General features: G+C 48.1%; 2 protein-coding genes across 5 annotated transcripts; both read right to left on the bottom strand.

Moving 5' to 3' along the window:
* Positions 1–59: 59 nt before the first annotated feature.
* On the bottom strand, positions 60–7,351 carry LOC105668899 (leucine-rich repeat-containing protein 24). The gene is made up of 3 exons (XM_012361565.2): positions 4,777–7,351; positions 4,451–4,703; positions 60–3,898 (listed from the first exon to the last, which is right to left on the bottom strand). The coding sequence occupies exon 3, from the start codon at positions 3,727–3,729 to the stop codon at positions 1,699–1,701; it is 2,031 nt and encodes a 676-aa protein (XP_012216988.2). The 5' UTR covers positions 3,730–3,898; positions 4,451–4,703; positions 4,777–7,351; the 3' UTR covers positions 60–1,698.
* Positions 7,352–7,487: 136 nt separating this feature from the next.
* CARPB (Carbonic anhydrase-related protein B) lies at positions 7,488–16,370 on the bottom strand. Of its 4 annotated transcripts, XM_012361532.2 has the most exons (10): positions 15,968–16,368; positions 12,716–12,827; positions 12,076–12,126; positions 11,628–11,956; positions 11,284–11,379; positions 11,122–11,188; positions 10,241–10,395; positions 8,990–9,118; positions 8,868–8,913; positions 7,488–8,015 (listed from the first exon to the last, which is right to left on the bottom strand). In XM_012361532.2, exons 2-10 carry the CDS (start codon positions 12,777–12,779, stop codon positions 7,999–8,001), a joined length of 954 nt encoding a protein of 317 aa, XP_012216955.1. In that variant the 5' UTR covers positions 12,780–12,827; positions 15,968–16,368; the 3' UTR covers positions 7,488–7,998. The 4 variants fall into 4 exon arrangements, with proteins under 4 accessions (XP_012216955.1, XP_067206438.1, XP_012216956.2 ...); XM_067350337.1 differs by lacking the exon at positions 7,488–8,015 and having other exon boundaries at positions 8,283–8,913; positions 15,968–16,370; XM_012361533.2 differs by lacking the exons at positions 7,488–8,015; positions 15,968–16,368 and adding an exon at positions 15,404–15,945 and having other exon boundaries at positions 8,283–8,913.
* Positions 16,371–19,861: the final 3,491 nt, after the last annotated feature.

Here is a 19,861-nt window from a genome sequence, read left to right as displayed (position 1 = left end):
CATTTTCGCACGATGTGCACAACGATGAATAAAGACAGTACACAACCAGTGACTCGATGTATGTAAAATTCAATGATTTTATTAATTGACAAAGTGTTCATAATGAATATATCCATGTATAACGCGTCGGCGTGCGCGTAATCCGCAGCGTCCAGATCGCGCGTGTATATACACGAATGTATAATGTAATAACAAATATGTACACACGTAGAGAGTACGTAACAAACTAGTGATACACTTTGGAGAATGAATGGGAGGAAGATAATGGGAGGCGCTCGGCGTTTGCCCACGCCGGTCGAAGGTCCATCGTTTGAAGAAATAGCCGTGAACTATGTACAAACGTGTCGCGCCGAATTCGCTCTTCGTTTCGAATCATTTTAGCGGACTAGAAGAGACTTAGACTCTAAGATATCTCAAGCACACTCGTCCAAAATCACATAGTCACTGTGGGCGCAAGTGGCCGCGGGTAGTCCGGCCGGACAAGCGGGCAAGGCAGGTAGACAAGCATAGACAGACAGATATTCGATAGGTCGGACAGTATTCAGTGGCCGCCGATACACATTCTAGCACTCGATCAAATGCTCCGTATACTAATCTCGGTGATACATCGGCCGACGCGGCGGAAGATATCGATTTCCTCTATTGCAATCGCTTCCCCTTTTCCCCGCATGCTAATTCGCCGGATTCGCCGCTACGTGACAAAGGGAAGAATGATGTTGATTTCGACTGCACCCGAGGGAATTGTTTAATCACGACTACACGCGCGTTGTCGCCCCACGAGATGTCCGGCTCTGTCCATCGACGGTTCGTACGATTCTGTCTATCCGCCAAAAATATACGTCGACACATGCTAATCACTCCCTGCAGATTTTTTTTTTTTTTTTTTTTACATGCTCCTTCTCTTAATAATAATTTTTCGATAAAACGTTCGAAAAAAATCGTCTAGATAGTTGCTACACTCATAGTACTTTCCTAAACACAATACAAAAGTTCAAAAGATGCTTAAAAAATATTCGACGCCTTTGTGATGATTTTCAGACTCGATTCAAATTGTCTGGATTTAATCGTTGATTGTTCCTTAAGTTATCAGCTGAGTTTTGCGTAGTTCTCGTGACAAATCGGTAGAGATTATCACATCGTATCTGCTGCGCAAGCAGGCGACAATAATCGAGGCGGTTTGATTAATGACATTTTTTTTTTTTTTTTTTTTAATTGCCGTGTAGATTATACGATATATCTTCGTAAACAAATATCAGTTAAAAATTTTGATTCGATAAGCGGCAGTCCAGAGAGTTGCGCGATCAATATTCTGATGCTACAACAAAGTTCTTGATTGCTCGGTGAGAGCGCATAATACTGGGACGAAAGTTCTTCGATACCAGCGTGACCCGTGTCATTGCCAAAATTTACGACTCGTGATACGAAAGATAACTCGATGCGTTTTGGTAAACTCCACCGAGGAGCGTATACGGATCACTCGTTCGAATCGCGGCGTACTCGCGAAGTCAGTCCACAAGCGATTCCTGTCACGGTCAATATTATCGCGCGTTAATTGTCGTCATCCAATAATATCGGGTAATAACGGACCACTATGCAATATATATGTATAACGGAGAAGCGCTATTAACGGTAAATTATTGATTAACGAAATTAGTGCGCGCGACAATATGGATCGATGACACGGAGAAAGCCGCAGCTTTAGAGGGAAACGAACTCGTGCGGCGGCTGGATGATTCGCGGCGGCGGCGGCGGCGACAGTCGCAGATCCATGTCCGTCAGCGAGAACGCGGAACTGCCGTTGGCGGTGATGCGCGGCCCCATATTGTCGTAAGGCGAGCCGATGGCGATCTCGGAGGTGCGTAGCGCACGGCGCGGCAGGGTGGCGAAGCTGGAGACGTTGACGGTCGACGTCGCCGGCAGAATCGCCTTGCTGCCGGTCGTGACGACGCCGGTCGCGGCGCCGCTTACCGCGTGGACGGGGATGTCGAGGAGATCCGGATAGCAGCGCTCCGACGACGCGTCCTGCGGCAGCGACACGGAGATGAAGATGTTGCCGAAGATGCCAGCCGGCAGCACGCCGGTGGTGAATTCCGGCGGCGGCGGCGGGAACACGCCGGCGGGCGTGGAGGCGCACGGCACCGTGCGGATGGCGTTCACCGCGCTCTCGGCGGGCCGCAGCCGCTCGACGGTGACCGCGGCCGCGGCCATCGGGTCGCAGATGGAGCCGCGCTCGGCCAGCTCCAGATCGCCGGTGCTGCACGCCTCGCCGAGGCTGCCGTGGCCGCTACCGCGGTCGTTGCTGTTGCCGGGCGTCGTCGTTGTCACGGACAGATCCAGCAGCTTCTTCTCCTGATCGCCGAAGCTGCTGCTGCCCTGCAGCTTGATCTTCTCGCGCTTGCTGTGCCGCCGGCTGCCGCCGCACAGACAGAGCGCCAGCATCACCGCCGAGATGGAGGCGCACGCGGCAGCGGCGCCGCCTCCCGCCAGACTCACCCAGAGCAGCCAGTTGTCGCTCTGCGAGAGAGTCGGAGCCGTGTAGACTCGCGGAATCGCCACGTTCACCGCGTCCCGGGCGACGCCGGCGATGTTCCGCGCGAAACAAACGTACTCGCCGGCGTCGCTGTCGCTGGCGTTGTAGACCGTCATATTGCTCCAGCGATCCGGAACGATTTTGGACGACGCGGATTTATCGGAAGTGACGCTGCCGATCTCGGACGTCGTGTAGACGACGAGGGTCCCCGTGTAACTCTGATCGGTCGATTTGGTGACGTTGACCGGTCCGCCGTTCAATTGCCACCAGACTTCCGGCTCGGGATCGCCGGTTGCCAGACACGCCAGGCTGAGATTACCGTTCGTCTCCTCCTGTATGCTGCTCGCCAAAACGAATACTTCCGGCTCGCAGGCGAATTCGACGGGTTTCACGTCCTCCCATCTGCGACCCTCCAATCTTTGCGGACCCGAGCAGATTTGTGGCACAGAATACAGCTTGCTGGGCGCCTCGGGGATCAGCCAGGTGCGGAAACCTCGCAGTCGACAGTCGCATCTCCACTGATTGCCTTCCAGCGTCAAGGTTTTCAGCCGTGAGAGATTGGATATTACCGAAGCCTCCAGATACTCCAGATGATTGCCGTCCAGCTTGAGAAACTCCAAGCCGGTCAGCCGGGAGAAGGCCTGGCCATGTATCTCGGTCAACGAACACCGTTGCAGCTCCAAATTCCGCAGATGCTGCAGAGCCGGAAACTGCGTGTTGCGCAGAGTGCCGAGCGGATTGCCGCTGAGTATCAGGATGCGCAGGCGTTCGTTGCCGAGAAATGTGTCCGGTTCCAGGCTCGTCACATGATTGTCCGACAGATCGATCTCAATGAGTATCCTCATGTCCTTGAAAGAGTCCGCGTGGATGCTGTAAATGCCGGCGTTACGTAGAAAGACCCGCTGCAAATTCACCAGGCCGGCCCGCTTGAATATCTCGGCTTGCAGCTCGGGTATCTTGTTGCCGGACAAATCGAGAACCTGCATGTCCGGATCGAGGGACGCCGGCAGCGATGTCAGGCCGGCGTCCGGGCACAGAGCGGACTTCTTGCCGGAGGTCCACTTGCATCGACACACCGCCGGGCAGTCGGTCCAGTCCGGGAAGGCGGCCGCCCGTGACAGCAAGGCGAAACAGCCGGTGAGGAGGAAGAGGGCGAGTAGTATGCGCCCTCCTAGAGGGTGAGGCCTTGTCACTAACATAACACCGTCCTTTTATCGGTGTGTCTACCCGATGTCCGATCCTCCGTCCGGATCCTCTCTTCGCCTCGAGGCGAGAGCGGGAAGCTGGCTCCACCGCAACAGAGCGACGACGACGATGACGACGACGACGACGACGACGACGATACCTCTTCTCCGTTTCAGTGGCGGGCTGCGGAGCACGACAACAAAGGCCTCGCGTCAACATCTCGCCTCGTAATCGATTGTTTGTGTACTCGATACTTTGTGGTCTCGCCGCGGCGTCTCAGCGAGACGATTCGCGTCGCGATGGATTTATCGTCGCCCGTCCGTTTCGGGGCGAGTCCGAACGGAAGAATAAAGCGAGTGCGAACTGCTATCACTACCGGAAAATAGGAATTTAATATAAGCGGAAGAATAGGACGTCGGCGTACAAAGGGTGTCGCGCATAAAGGGAGAAATATTACATTGCTGGAATAACAGATAGCTCGCGGCAGATTAGAGCGGAGTCATTTCGCGAGCCGGAAGAGGCTAATGCAAAACGATCGTTTATCATTTTGATCTTTTTACTTCCAGCGAATCTGCGATAGACGAATTTTACACGCGGAAATATAAATGTCGCAACAAAATATGTAACCGTAAAATTAGAAAGTAAGTTTTAAAGCGAACAACGTGGTGCGTACGTCGCGCGCGGCGTCGCGAGCGAAGCGACAGGAAACGAAATTCTGGACGAGTTGTTTCTTACCCGAGCGTCTCGTTTGTGGCCGCCTGAGCGTGCCGTCCGTGACACTGAATGAGACCGTCATGCTCGCGCGGATGCTTCCATTGTCTCCCTCGGGAGTTTTCATTTCGCAGTCCCGTCCTCCGGACGTCGTTGCGCCCGCAGCACAGCCAGCGGTTTCTCCGATTTCATTCTGACGAAGCGAACGCCATTAGCGCGCGAATCTTATAAGCTAGCTAGGCTCTACTCTCCTTTGTAAATCTCAGGGCGACATAATCTGCAAAAAAATTACGAATCTTACATACATTACGCTCTCAGCGTTATCGCGCCGACATTGGCGGAATACTCACCCGCGTATGAAATATCAGGACGAATCCTCCGTTCGATCCTAGAGATTGCACAGTGGTGTTTGATATGCAGCTCGCATAAGTAGCCTCGGCAGCGGCGGCGGAATCGAAATCAGAAAGGGAGCGCGTGTGACAAGCTATCGATTATGCGAGCGATATGAATTTTAAATTCCGCCTTGACGCTCCTCGCGGTCGGCATATTAATCAACGACGGAATATGCCTGTCTCGCCATATTAATCGCTGAGTCCGCTAACGATGCCACACCGGACCCCTCTTCTCCCCCCCCTCCCCGGGCCACGGTCCGCGTAATCCACACCAGGCGGCTTACTGCACTTATCATAAATTAATCGCGAGCTCGACGGTGAACACAGTGGCGGCGTTCGTGGGACCGCGATTAGCGCTCTCATGGAACACGAGCGTCGAGTTGCGGCGAGGAGAGTAGCTTGGTGTCGCCTTTCGCCTGGCTCTCGCAGACGCGAACACGACACGGCTGCAGCGCCGTAATTAAGTTGGGCGAAAGTTTAGCCGTCGAATTGGCGGCGAGTAATAGCGGCAGTTTCAGTTCCGAGCTAGTCTCCGTAATCGCTGAACACAGCGCGCCGTCGCGCGAATTAGCGGCGTCGATCGCAAAACGTCGAACTTGGTCGTTCAAACGGAGTCACTCCTCGGCACTCTATCTCGGCCCCTTTCGCCCCCCGATATCGGTCGATCTTCCGACCTAACGAATACAGGCATCGGCACGGCAGCCATCGACTGCTGGCCCCAACATCAGTTTATCTCGTATCTCGCGTCGCGTCGTCAACTCGAATTAGCGCACGTAACAGGGTAAAAAAGATTCCCGCGGACGCGCTTAACCAATCACGGGACCGCTTACAGCCTCCCTCCGACCTTAAAGACGAGCGTACACTGTGTCTCGACTCTCCCGAAATTCTATCGAACGTTACGTGTCGCGCGCGGTAGTTTCTTCCCACGCGGTTGTCTCTTTTTCCTTTTCCCCGACCTAGAGATTTTTTTACAGACACTTCACCGACGGCCGCACGATTTCGCACGCGAGAGAAATCGATCGAAACGAATGACCTTCGCGTATACGAGTGTGTCCTCAAAGCGTCGAAACTGTCGCGGAGGAGGAACGCTTCCGCGCTACCTTCCTCTCTTCCTGCGACGCGTCTCTCGACGTCGTTACGCGCACTCGTCAGTGTCTTCCTCACGCGTACCCACCGCCGATACTCGATATGCGTCCGCTCTCTCACGAGAGAACACCCCCCACTCGATCCACGAGGTCGTCGACTGACATCAACGTCCTCCTCCAGCGCTCTTCTCTCCTCGCCTATCAATCAATTTTCCGTGCCGGCGGAATCACGGTGACGACGGGCATCCGCGCGAATCGTTACGGTCGGGATCGACCGCTGCTGGACCGTACGAGACGCGACGCGGCGGTCGCGCGGAGATCGCTCCATTACCGGAGCACCTCATCCCTCGCTCAGCCAGCTCGGGGACCGCTCGGGAGGGACACGCGATCGCGAACGGCGCGCTAGCACCCAAATCCAGGCCGGGTGCGCCTAATGTCGTATCCGGCGTTCACTATCACAGCGTCTACGACGATCGGCCGCGGAGAGCCGCAGATTTGCCGCAGCGGCCACCGACACGACGGATCTGTATCCGCGTATTCGTCCCTCTCTCACGCGCGCGGCGCCCTCTCCTCCGCGCCTTCCGCCCTTCGTCCCTCTCTTCCTCGCGCTTGCCCTTTTCTCTTCCGCGAACCTTCCTCCCACTTCGCGTCTCCCTCTTTCGCCCTCGCCCGCTCTCTCGCTTCCTCTCGCGCGCTCAGCGCACCCCCGCCGCGCTTCGTTTCTGGTTTCCTGGTCGCGTAGTCGTCTACAGGCAGCACCGTCGAATTCTGGGCAGCGGTTCAATGATAGTAATATCTTCCCCCTGTCCGCCCCTCCTGCTCCTTCAGCAATCTTCGGCGAATCCTTTCTTCGCGGTGTGCTTTGTGCGCTCTCTCTCTCCCTCTCTCTCTCTCTCTCTCTCGCGAGGCAAGGATTTCGGTGAGAGGATTATTCAGCGTGCATCAGCGGTCACGGCAAGGACACAGAAGGGACGATGGAGGCGCGGCGGAACGGCATTCACTGGAAGCTGATGATGGGCTGACCGGTGCAGGCGCGCAGCTACATCGTCGAAGGAAAATCGATTTTCTCTCTCCGAACGGCCGAGACGTTAAAAGACTACGTCGAGCTTTGATCGTCGAGGCTGGGATTAACCGGGTTTCGCTCGGTGAATTCTACGTTATCGACTCCAGACACACACTTCTCATACCTACCAGTCCGGGTCTGCGAACTTCAATATCGCGGTCTGACCTATCAGCGGCATCGCTACTTTGTTGGCGGCTTACGCCGTAACAACACCGGAGCGCCGACTGTTGTTTAAGTAACAAAATCCACGAGGGAGGAGAGGGGAATCGATGACAGTAGGATGGGAGAACGGATCCTAATTGGTGAACTTGATAAAGGAATTCGACGAGACTCGCCAAAGTGCGGCTTACTCCGTGTATCCAAGCTTTATTACAAGACAATGCCGGGATATCGGCGGGGTGGCTATTGTTAGGACAGCGGATTCCGCGATAAGAGTAGGAAAGCAGTCAATTTCTTCGTGGGATGAAAACTAATTAACAGGTGGAGGCAAGAATCGAGCAAAGTTGCCGGAAAGCGTCTCGTGTTCTGCATTTTCAAGCTTTTATTACAAGAATATAGTATAAACTTTCGCTCGATAGCGCGCTCCGTCGCGCATGAATTTTTATACATATAATTGCATCTCTCAACCCCTCGCGCAGGCCACGATAGTCATAGCTTTTTTTCGATAGTTTACCGATATATGTATAATAATAGATCTTACGATTAGCTTATCTCGTCTAACTTGTGATCTATAGGTATATCTGGTTTTTTTTTCTTCTGGTTTAACTGGAAACATACTTGGCAATTCACGTCTAATAAGTACAACGAAGCATTTTTTTTTCTTAATTTTGACCTCGACGCCGACGTGGGCGTCGTCGGTCGCTTTCTCTGCGCGTTCTACCTGTCGCAATTAATTTTTTTTTTTTTTTGTGACCCGGCGTCACCCGCCCGTAATTGATATGTCAATTTTTTCCTTACAGCGAAAGAAGTTCCAGCTCGTTCCGGGGAAAAGCGTAGTTACTGCAAACGTCGACCTCATGGCAGTACTGGGTATTATTTCCAGCTATTGGCTGGAACATGAAAAGATAGATAACGGAAGAGTTTAATACAGTTAGAGAGATCTATAATTTTCTACAAGCTCCGATAGCTCCTAGGCAAGAAGATTAAAATGATGATTCACTAATGATTTTCATAATTTCAAAGTAAATGAGACTTTGTACGTACGTTTTCTATGATTTTATGACTAATATTATTTTTGCGATAATTGGAACGTGGCGGTCAGCCATTTAAGACTATTTTGTGATTTTAGAAATAAAAAGATTTTTCGTTTTATAAAATTGATTTATCATATGTTATATATATAAATTTATTGTTCATATACTCGTACATATCATCGGAGATAAGCATAATTTTGTCGTTAATTAATTAGTAATAAAAGTTTTTAATATTTTACTACATTAAAATAATAGCAGACAACTATTTAAGTTGTTTTAGATCATTGTTTGTAATAATCAATATTCTGTCAGCTAGCGGCAGACTTTTAAATTAAAGGAAAGCACTTAATATAAATATGTTAATTTTGCAGATAATTTTATAAGTGCTAAAATAGCGTGAGTGATAAAATGTTTTTAAGATTTAAATAGTTGTCCGCGATTTTTGGTGCGAGATTATAAAATGTGACAAATATTCATTCATTATTCATAATGTAAGAAAAAAGTTGATTTAAAATTATCTTACAGATATTTCGTAAATCTCAGGTATAAGTTTAATATTCGAACATACAGATACGCGACATATTTCAGATATAAGTTTAACATTCAAACAATCCAATTTACGAAATAAAATTACTTTCTATTGTAGATATTATAAACGGTTCTTAAGTAGCTGGCCGCCATTGTGTATCCGAAAATTTTGCATAATACCTTTGTAATATATGTCCCTGTTCATCGTCGGACAATTCTTCGGACCCTAAACACGTGGTATGAAGATTAGCACAATTATTTTTGCAACAGAGGGGGATGCATTCTACGCTATTATGGCGTACCTGAACATTAAAATCAATGTTCGTCCGAACGGGACGATGATGAAGCGGTTGCGGTGGTCTAAAGTTATTTGCAAGCGGCGCGTTTGGCTGCTTTTCGTCCCCTTGCATTAATAATCTCAGGGCGTGCAGCTGCAATAATTACGAAAATAAGAATTATGAGACGTATTTAATGTAATAAGTAGCGGAAAGAAAATTTAATATATATATATTTTCGGTGTGTCGTTATTTCATAGGAAAAGCTTCGAGATGTAATAAGAATAAAATAATTAGACATTTCACTGGATAATTTATATAACTTCAATAAAAGTAGATTAAAATATAATTAAACGTACATTAAAAAAATTATTTATAATCGTGGATTAGCTTCATTGTCACATAAATATTTTGCTTAAAAGTTGAAATAAAATTCATTCCCAATCAGATTCACCATCCCTATTATTACATAATGTACGAGTGATTTTATCACATGGCCGAATATGATCGATATCAGTAATAACAACATTTGCAATTCTGATGTGACAGCTAGGTAATTTAAATACACGATCGATTATCACAAATGTTATTGCACGATGTTGCTTAACTTACACATTAAAAACACATTTACTATGTACGCAACGGCTATTATAGAATTTCTTAATGGAATTTGGTCTATTAATAAAACTGTCTACTTTATTAATTCGAGAGATCACGCAGCTGCCCACGCAAAACCTTTTCTTAATCCGCCAACATATTTATAATACGTTTACATGCGTATTTTTGTACGATAGAGAAAAAGATTATCGTAAGTTCAAAAAAATTTAGATTTTAAAGGTTTATACTATTTTATTATAGAATTTTTTTTTATCTTAGCTATCCTTTCTTTATTCTCTATACCTTTCTAAATTTTATGTCGATAAGAATAGATAAGCAGTAAATAAATATAAAATACGTTTTAAATACCAATGATAATTAATGGTTGCTATAAAATTCAGGAAAAGTACAGATTTTCTAAATAACAACATGCTTCAAAGTACGAAGTGATGAATACTTTATTGGTTTCTTATTTCGGAACACTTTAATTACGCGAAGTTACTCGTGAAGCATGGCCGAAGAGTGTTCTTCTCGGTATTTCGAAGAGACTCTCCCTTTTAATGATCGGAATTGCATAATTGAGTGGGGTCGCTGTATTTCGCGTCTCGCGCGCGAATGTCGAGAGCGGGAAAGGGGGGGGGGGGCGTGTGCATGCATTTTAAAAGCGGTGGCAATACTTACCTGCTGCTTGGTGATGTATATGGGCTTGTTGAGGATGATCCATGTGGTAGTCTCGTGACACGCCGGCATCGTGGTAGAGCCGTCGTATGTCATGTAATGCTTCGTGTCCGGCAGAAGTTCGCGCACTCCGAAACGTTTAATTTCCATGGCCTGCCCTGTGCAATTCATACGGTCGATAACGTCAACTTCGTTTACGTGCACGTATGCATACACGCGTGTGTTGCCCCGATTACTACAGACGCCACGGTACACCGTTGATACGTACATTGTTAGGTATCGCTGAAGTTATCAGCATACCGCTCGATCATATTTGCATACGTCAGGGAACACTCGTGTTCCCTTAAAGAATGATGGTAATTATCGATTTATCTTCTTAGTAAAAAGTTGGCGACAATACCATGCCAAGTTTTTAGAAACTTATAATGCATGCCGCCATCAAACTTTCGAAGGTGCATCAATCTTTCGGCTTTTTCATTCGAACGTAATTTTTATCCCGAGACGTAAATTTGTTTGAAGAAACAAAACCAAAAGAAACGAATGTCCTTCGATGCTTTTTATTCGAGAAGAAATTTTTAATGCACCTCGTTAATTATTAATTGCACGAAATTATAATACCGCGCGTTGTGAGAGAAAAATAGTATGGTGGAGAACATTCATCTGTCGCTGTTATGAAAGTGATGCAATCCCGCGTTAATCCGCTCGATCATTATGCTAATCTTGACTGATATTAAAATACTTTGCGAAATTTTAAACTCGCGCGGCTAAAATTTGTCAGCTAAAATGAGATCGCCGTTTTCGCTGAATCGATCGCGGTTTCCTCACGATTTCTAACCATTGTATCCCGGAATAGATGTAGTTCGTTACGTAATTGAATTCCTTACCTCCGTATTTGATTTTATCCAGCTGCTGCGTAAACGTTCTCAGCTCTGGGTTCGAGAGATCGCCGACCTAGAAAAGGACCAAACGGATCTATGACGTATCGCTCACTCCGATCTTTATTCGTCGCGCGATAAGCGCGTCGACGGGAGAGATTAGACATGTACCTGCAAAAGAAGCGACACTGCCACGATCCCCTGCGCTCTGTGCAGGGCATCCGAGAAGTTGTTGTAAAGCTGCGAGTTGAAGCCGAAGATCTGGAGCTGCGGGGAACAAAAGGCTTTGAGCACATGTCTGAAGCCACTAAAGACAAGAATTCTTTTCTTCGTCGGATATAAACAAGATTTTTACACCACTTATAAAATTAAATATTATTCTTCTCAACGAAACCTTATTTCAAGGAGAATATAATTAAGGCTTGAATATCAAAAAGTCTGAAGATTAAAATAAAAACGTGCGATAAGCGAAGAAATTTGTTTGTGAAAAATTTTCATTATTATCTCAATTGTACCTCAGCAGGAAAGGCGTGTCCATCGACAGTGTGCTCGCTGCCGATGCGATCGTCCATGCCGAAGTGCAGATGAATTTCGTGAAACTGGTAGCGATAGCTGAGCGGACCGCCGGAAATATTGACCGGATGGCGGGTGTCATTCTCCACGGCGAACACCACACTGTGTCCGGTGTTCGCCAATACACCGTTGATTCTGTGCTTATCCAGATGAAGTGGCTGTAAATTCGGGTCGAAAAGCAGTCGAGTGGGCTCGAGATTGACCGGTGATTGTCTGCGACCTTTGTTACAGAGCCACCATTCCGGATTGATGAGACCCCAGAAGGCAGGACCTTTGAATGCGATTGGTTTCTTTTTACGAGAGACATATCGCGAACAGCGATAAGAAAATATATTTTCGATATAAGTTGATAAAAAAAAAAAAAAAAATCAATAGATTCGAACGTCTTACCGGAAATACCATCGTAAGTCCACCATTCCTCCCAGCTAACGGGTGTCGATTCTGCAAATGTTTGATTGTCAACGAGTAATATAATCTACACGAGAATTCCGATTCAGTGTATAACTTTATGAGAACTAGATAAATCTGTTACTCGCCGGAGAGGGACAAAGACTCATTGTGCAAGTTGAATCACATTAGATAATATGTTGAACTTTCTAATCACTTTTAATAATACTGTGCTGCATAATTGAAAGATGACGGATATTTCTGCAGCGAGAAACTTTACATGCTGAAATATATTTTCTACAAAAATTTAGTAACGAATACAAAAAGAGTAGAATTTTGTATTTAGACTATAATTTATTAATTAAATAGCAATGTCAAAATTTCTGTACGTAGAGTCTTGTACGTAGAGAAAATGTTTCGTTTTATATAAATAAAGTTTACGAGGCAGGAAAAATGTTAGATGTTCAAAGTAATGTTTATAGGTGCAGAATCGAACGGGATATCAAGATTTTCCACTGAGGTCACACTACGAGGGAAAATAAAGAGCAAAAGGACACCTTCAATTGATATGGGAATGAAAAAAGTCCCTTCTCGAGTAGCAAGAAAGACTGGAAACGCTGGAGTACCATAGTGTTAAACATACCCTGTATCAAAATGGCAACGAACACTCCCCAGACACCCAGGAAGACGGAATTGAAGGGGGCCATTCCTAGCGCTGAGCGGTCTTTGTCAATTGAACATCATTCGGCTCGTTTCTGCGGCACAGAAAGAAGGAGAACCAGTTGATTCTCGGGCTGGGCTCGAGTGTGCTCGCGTGTCGCGCGACCCTCTCTCACGTGCCCCGTGGAGGAGGCCCGCGTAGGTCGCGACTTTCGCCCTCTCAGGCAACTTCAGCGATCCAAACCACCCCGATGGGAGACCACCTCCGACGAGCCCGGCGGATTCCGAGCGAGGGAAACTTGGCGATTCGCGATAACGTAATTGATCCGTCAACCGCGCCGCCCTCCGAAAAAAAAAAAAAACGAAGAGGAGAGAGAAAAAAGAAAGAGAAAAAAAAAAAAAAAATTCGCGAACCGCCGTCGTCGGGTTCTCTAATCTAATCGTCCGGCGTCACGCGACGCGACGGCTCCGCCGACGCCGAACATCGACGTCGAATTTGCATCCGACGCTCGTTCCGCACGAGAGGGTTATCGCAACCGGGCACTTCTCGCGCGGCGCGATAACTCTCGCGGCCGGCTCTCTTTCGTGAGAAAGTTCTCGCGTAGCTGCCGAAGAAAAATTGTCGGGAATCGCTCTTTCTCGCCCGCGGCGGTATTTTTCCCGTCGGCCGCGAGCAACAAGAAAGCACCGAGCGTAACTTCGGCCGGGTGCGAGCAAGAAAGAGGAGACAAAATCCGCAGTCATCGTTGTCCGGCGTCGCTTAAACGGGGGCGGGGTTCTCTCCTCACTCGATCCCCACTCTGGTCCATTCTGGAGTCCACTCCGCCACCCCCGGGTTTTCCTCCGCGGCACTCACGGGCCGCGGTGTATTCTTAGGTCAGGGAGAACTCGAGTGCACGGCTCGCGCTTCGATCGATCGATCGGATCTCCACACGTCCGTCCACGCGAGAAAGAGAAGCGTGGAGTCTTGGCGGAGAGAGAAGGAGAGAGACAGAGAGCGTACGTGCTCTCCGTGTGCTTGTGAATTTCAAAGGCTGGACCACTCTTCGTCGTCATCGCGGCTCTCTCTTTCCCCCTCCCCCTCTCTCTCTCCCCTCCTCGCGCCATGAGTTCGCCGATGTGTCTTCGGAATAGATACTTTTATCGCGCGCCGGAACTCGCCGCTGAAATATCTCGAGCCTTCGTGGCCATCGATCGTGCTTCGCACGTAGCCACTTCATCCTGCTTTAGTCGCCTATCGACTGATACAAACGGACTTTCTCCCGAAACGCCGAAAGTTCTGTGTCGAATTCTCACGCTTCTCGCCAGAAGTAGAAAGGTATACGAGAGGTGTGCGAGTGCGATGAGAAAAATAAAAGTTTGTCGTTTAAATATTCAGGTCGCACCAATTAAATTATCTGAAACCAAAATTGGTAATAAATTGACCTACTAATGATTAAATTAAATAAATAATAGCGGTATAAATACAAGAAGACAATTAAACTAATTTGATTAAGGTCTCCTTTGCATCGATAAAACTAAGTCTCTCCAATTTGCATTGTCTCGGTATTATTGTCTGATACCATTTTTAATTAGTAATGAATCAAACTTTTTTAAATAAAAGTCGCTTGAAAAATCAATAGAGAAAAATTTAACGTTTTCCAAATCCATTCTTCTTACACATATTAAAATAATTTATTATTTGGCAACAAAAAAAAATGTTTATCAATTGTACCGTATCAATTGTACCGTCTGTGTTTGTTGATATTATTGATAAAAAGTTTACAATTCTAAATATACAGTTGTATAAAATGTCATATTCCATTTTCAGTAGTGACAGTAAAAGATAAATCAGACAAATAACACTTGATGCTATATAAATGATTTCGTGCAAACCTTGCATTCTACAAGACATCCAATCAGCTAGAAAATATGAAGAAATTATTTCTCTTAGATTAAGATATTATTCAATTTCATCTAACTTAATGGTTGTATTCGTGCACAAAAATTCTTTCCAACCGTTTCTTCATCCCTCGAAATAATTGAGCAGTTTACAGCGCATTAAGTTTTGACAATTCTTACTTAATGTGATTTTAATATAGTTTAAAAATAGGATCGCTTCGATAACTCGAAGGATTCGTCGATACCGTGCAAAATAATAGAGAGAAATACATAGAGGAATCTAGATCAGCTTGCCGTATTATTAGAACGCGAGCATTCTCCCGTTGCCTCTTGTTGCTTCGCGTTTCCAAGCCGAGAGAGTGGCGAAACTCAAATTGTTATCGCCGCTAATCGATTAATCGAACGATGTACCCACCGCCGGCGGGCTTATCCCGAGCAACAAACATTCCGCCCGCGCGTTCCGAATCCCAGACAACGCGATTCTAATGACCGACGTGCGTGTTTCGTTCAGACACGCGCGATCCCCCACAGTCCGCTTTTTCAGCCTGTCGCCATCTCTTTCACCTCGATTGCTTCTCACCACCGTCGTCTCTTCATCCTCTCTCAATCCCCTCTTATCTCGATTATCGCTTTCCCCTCGCACATCGCGACTCTCTTTCGCAATTCGATCGCCTTTCGTTTCATACATTGCACCCTTGCAGCCCCGTGCTACTCTCACATCTCGATGCTCTCTCACACTTTACTTCTACTTCTATCTTCGTAATTTTTTTAATTGCTTACTATTTCATACCTGAGTTGTCCCGCTTCTCACATCTCCTCCTAGACGAAGACACATTCTGACGTTTTGTCCTCCCAAGGGTAACTAATCCGATCCTGCCCGCTAGATTTTCAACACATTCGACACGGAAGCGAGCTACGGATCGTGGATGATCGAGAGGGGAAAAGAGAGTGAGAAAGAAGGATTGAGAGAGAAAGAGAGAGTAGGTACACGCAGGTGCGACGGGGGCAGGAGCGCGCGCGGAATCGATCGCGGGGGCCGCGACGCGAAACGCCGCGACGCGGCGACGAGCGAACGGTGCGGCCGAAAATTCGCGTGACGAGAAACGGCGAAACGGGGAACGCGCGCGGCGTCTCTCCCGCGGAAATCAATAAGCGACGATCGCGGAGCGAATATTTCTCGTCGCACCGTTCTCGCCCGTCGTCGTCGTCGTCGTCGTCGTCGTCGTCGACGTCGTCCCGACGCTCCCGTTCGCGTCGAGCCGACGAGTCGATCTCGCGCGGCGCGCGAGCCGGCGAAATTCGATCCTCCCGATTCTTCCTCGCGCCTCTTCCCTCGCCACTAGAGGATACTGACCGTGGACGACGAACAGCACGACGTCTCTCCTTTCTTCCTCCTCCTCCTTCTTCCCCGCCGACGCAGCACTTCTTCCACCGGTCGTGCCGTCGACCGCGGCCACGACGACGACGACGCGCGCCACGCAAGTCGGGCTCCTCTGCGAGGACGATGCCGCCGGAGGACGATGCCGCCGTGCGCGTCGCGGCAGGGTTCGGCGTTCTGGGCGCCCGAAGAGCTTCCTGCGGATACTCCCTGTTCCTCCTGTTTTCTCCCGCCGCGCTTCCTCGTTTTCTTCCTCTTCCTCTCCCGCTTCGCCGCTTCTTTTTTCTCCCCGATCACGGGAATAATTTCGTTAAAAGCGCACGGGCGGCGAAGGAACGACGAAGGAGGAACGACTGCCCTACGAGGCGACTGTATACGTTCCTCCTCGCGCGTCCTCGCCCCCTACCCCTTCGCCGCCCGCGGTCTCTTTCTCTTTCCCTCGCGTCGGCCACCTCCGGCGTTCTCTCTCCGACGACGATGCCGCGGCGCACGCGCCAGGTGTGTCCTTTCTCTCTGCCCTCCGCGTGCGCGCTTCGTTCACTCCGTCCGTCCTCTGTTCGTCTCTCCTTTTCTCCTCCTCTTTCTCCCTTCTTCCTTCTCTTCTCTTCGTCTCGCCCTCTCTCACGCACGCGATCTATTTCGTATTCGTTCCTCCTGCGCGTCCCGTTTTGCTCGCTCGCTACGTTCGCGCTCCGTTCGGTCGCCGCATCGACGCGTCCGGACACGATGGGACGCTCACTTCGTTCGCCCGCTCGCTCGCTCACTCGCTCATTCGTAATCATCATCGTCCTCGCCGAGACGTCTGCGCACTCGGACCGTTTACGCGAGCCAGAAATAAGAGAAATGCTCAGGCGGAAGACCCGTGAGAGGAAGAGATATCTCGAGAGACGCTCTCGCCGCTTCTCTCTCTCTCTCTCTCTCTCTCTCTCTCTCCCCATCTTCACGGAATCCCGCGCGAGCCGGCTCGAGAATTACGGCTCGAATTGACCTATTTGCCTGAAAAGGGGCGGGTTTCACTCCTTCGACAGGGCGAGACCGCTTCCTGCGAAAAGCATCCGGAATCGTAAGCCGGATAAGGGCGCGATGTCGTAGAACGCGACCTCGAAGCAGCTCTCCGCAATTTCCCTTCTCTTTGTATGCAAGCGACGGGCGCTCGATCGCACAAAGGGAAGGAGGGATCGAGGGTCGGAAAATCTTGGAGCATACATCCCTCTCTTCTCTCCCCCTCCCTCCGCGCCCTCTCACCCTTTCGCGTCTCTAACCCTGCTCTCTCGCCATCAGACTCGCGTTTCTTTTCTTCTCGGGACTTGCCGCGCGTAACCAGAGCGCGCTATTATATCGGGCGTTCGGTCGGTCGATCCCTGGGTTGCTCCCGCTTTCCGGAGAAGTATGCCAGGAATTTATAGAATCCATCGGGGATATCGGCGAACTGATCCCGTCGCGTCTCGGTATTTCTTAAACGACCACAGACGCGAATGTACAACTCCGAGCGGATATTCGACATAATTATCGCACTGAGGAAATGAGATTTATCGACGTTGATTTATTAATAGAAGAATATACAGGTCATTACCGTGCTTTTCTACGTTACTACGTTACAATAGATTATATGTATATATATATAAAAACACATAGGGTGAATAAGAAATGCTTTTGTATGCGTGTACACGCGATTAATTATTCTAATAATATACATATAGAGTGATCAATTTCATGTTGATGTAATATTATCACATTGCGCTAGACGAACAGACATTACTAATAATTAACATGCATTTGGTATGTAATCAGTGCGTTGATACACCGGTTAACGATAAAATTATATGCATTCCTGTAACTGAATTTGCAATCCGCAAAAGATGACTTTCATTTTCTAAATGCCGCGCGTACACGTTTGCCGGGGGTGAAATTCTTATATTTAATCCCACGCGCCGGGAATATCGTCGCGCGAGAAATCTCGTAGAATCTCGGTACCATTTCCGCGACTTTCTTCGCGTTTTTTCTCGACCAAAGAAGTTCGCTCCTTTTCCGGGCGGGAATGTAGGCGGCATCGCCTCGCGCTAATCCTGTCATCGACATCGATTCGCGGAACTTTACGGCGGCGACTTCCGGCTCCGGGGGTATATCGATAGACACATCGGGGCGAAATTACGCTCGGGGATCCTCTGGCGTTGGCGTTTCGAGGTCACCGGGCGCCCCCCGCCAGGATCTCCGGCGCGCGGATACACCGAAAAGCCCCTGACTGGTCGACTCTACGCGGAGGCGCTTATCGATTTTCAAAGCGGCATTGCCCCGCAAACGCCGCTTTCCAGCAGGTCGTCGTCGTCGTCGTCGTCGTCGTCGTTGCCGTCGTCGCCGTCGTCCTCTTTGGCCACATCATCGTATACGCGAGAGAGAAAGAAGGATAGAAAGGGAGAGAGAGAAAGAGGGAGAGGGAGAGAGAAAAAGAATGAAAGAGAGAGCTTTCGTGTGACTGGCCGTTGCAACGCGTCCGAAATGTCTGCATGTACTCTCGCAGCTGTATCTGATTGCACGCTCGCGGATATTGGATTCACCGCGAGACTTATGCTCGAGCGTGTGCAGGCACGTTTCACAACGGTGGCGGTGAGCCATCGACGATTATGGGTTATCGATATTGCGGACTTAGCTCGCCGCGCGCGCGAGCCGGACGGCCCTCATGGATATGCAAAAATGTAAAAAGCGCTTTCCCCAGACAACGGGGGCGGGAGTGTTTGGCTGACAGGGATCGTGTCGCCCTGGCGTGAGCAAACTAGTTTGCCCCTTTCGGGAACACGCCAAGGGAGACGCCGCCGGCGTCCGGAAGCTTATGGCCACTGGACAAATTCAGGGCGGTGTTTTTGGTCGATGTTCGATAGTCTAACGACGAGAGGCGGTATAAAAAGGGGAGCTGTGCAGGAAAGATGGGAAGGGAGGAGAATTTATCGAGCTATTACAAAGCGGAAACAAATATTGGAACAGCGAATGTTATTAAAATATTTTAATGCGCGCGAATATATGGCTGTCCGTAAGAAGAATTTTACATATCCGAGCGTGTCCCTTGTAAATTATGCAAATGAAGAAATGTTTTAGTTGACTAAAGGAATGTCAGAAATAAGCGTTTTGCCTCGCAAAATACGGAAGCTCGCTTGTTCATTAAGATTCTCGTGTATTTATCATCGCCACTGCTCCGGCGTTGTCTGACTAACACCGGAGTATTCTACTTACGCGAGATAATGGTTCATCTTTGGGAAAATGTATAGGAGCAACTAGGTGTGTCATGTGACATTATGTTCTGTCAAAAGTTTGGGCAGTTTTAGAAGCGTTATTAACGTTCACAACAACATTTTCGTATCATATATTTTAAACCACCGTTCTTCTAAAATATTACTGTATGATTACTCAACTCGAAAATGTGGGTTTAAATTGGTGCTTACGTTGCAAATTTCGGAAGTTAAATTAGGCAATTCATGCATCCTGCTTTCTCGCAAAAGAGGAAAATATCTCAAAGAGCCTGCAACTCTTTAAACGATCGTTTGAACGTAATTGCCGTAATTGGGACAAGCGATGCGGTTTATGAATAGTAATTCGTGCGTTATTATTAGCTTTGACTGTAACAATCTAGTTACTATCAGTTTCCGATATTGTACTTATTAGTAATCATTCAACGTGAACTACGAATGTGATTATCACAAGTGAACAAAACAGAAAAAAAGACGAATAAAAATATATTTCAACGTAAAAATATTTCTCATATTTTGTGTCGTTACATACGGAATTATGTAGATCAATATCAGAAGTTTTTTAAACTTTAATAAATTGACATTTTTGTCGAATGTTATAAAACGTATTTATTTTTCAGTTTAATAAAGT

The sequence above is a fragment of the Linepithema humile genome, chromosome 2 (genome assembly GCF_040581485.1).
Source record: "Linepithema humile isolate Giens D197 chromosome 2, Lhum_UNIL_v1.0, whole genome shotgun sequence".
NCBI lineage: Eukaryota > Metazoa > Arthropoda > Insecta > Hymenoptera > Formicidae > Linepithema > Linepithema humile.
The sequence above is the reverse complement of the archived record's forward strand: the minus strand, read 5'-3'. Positions and strand labels throughout refer to the sequence as shown.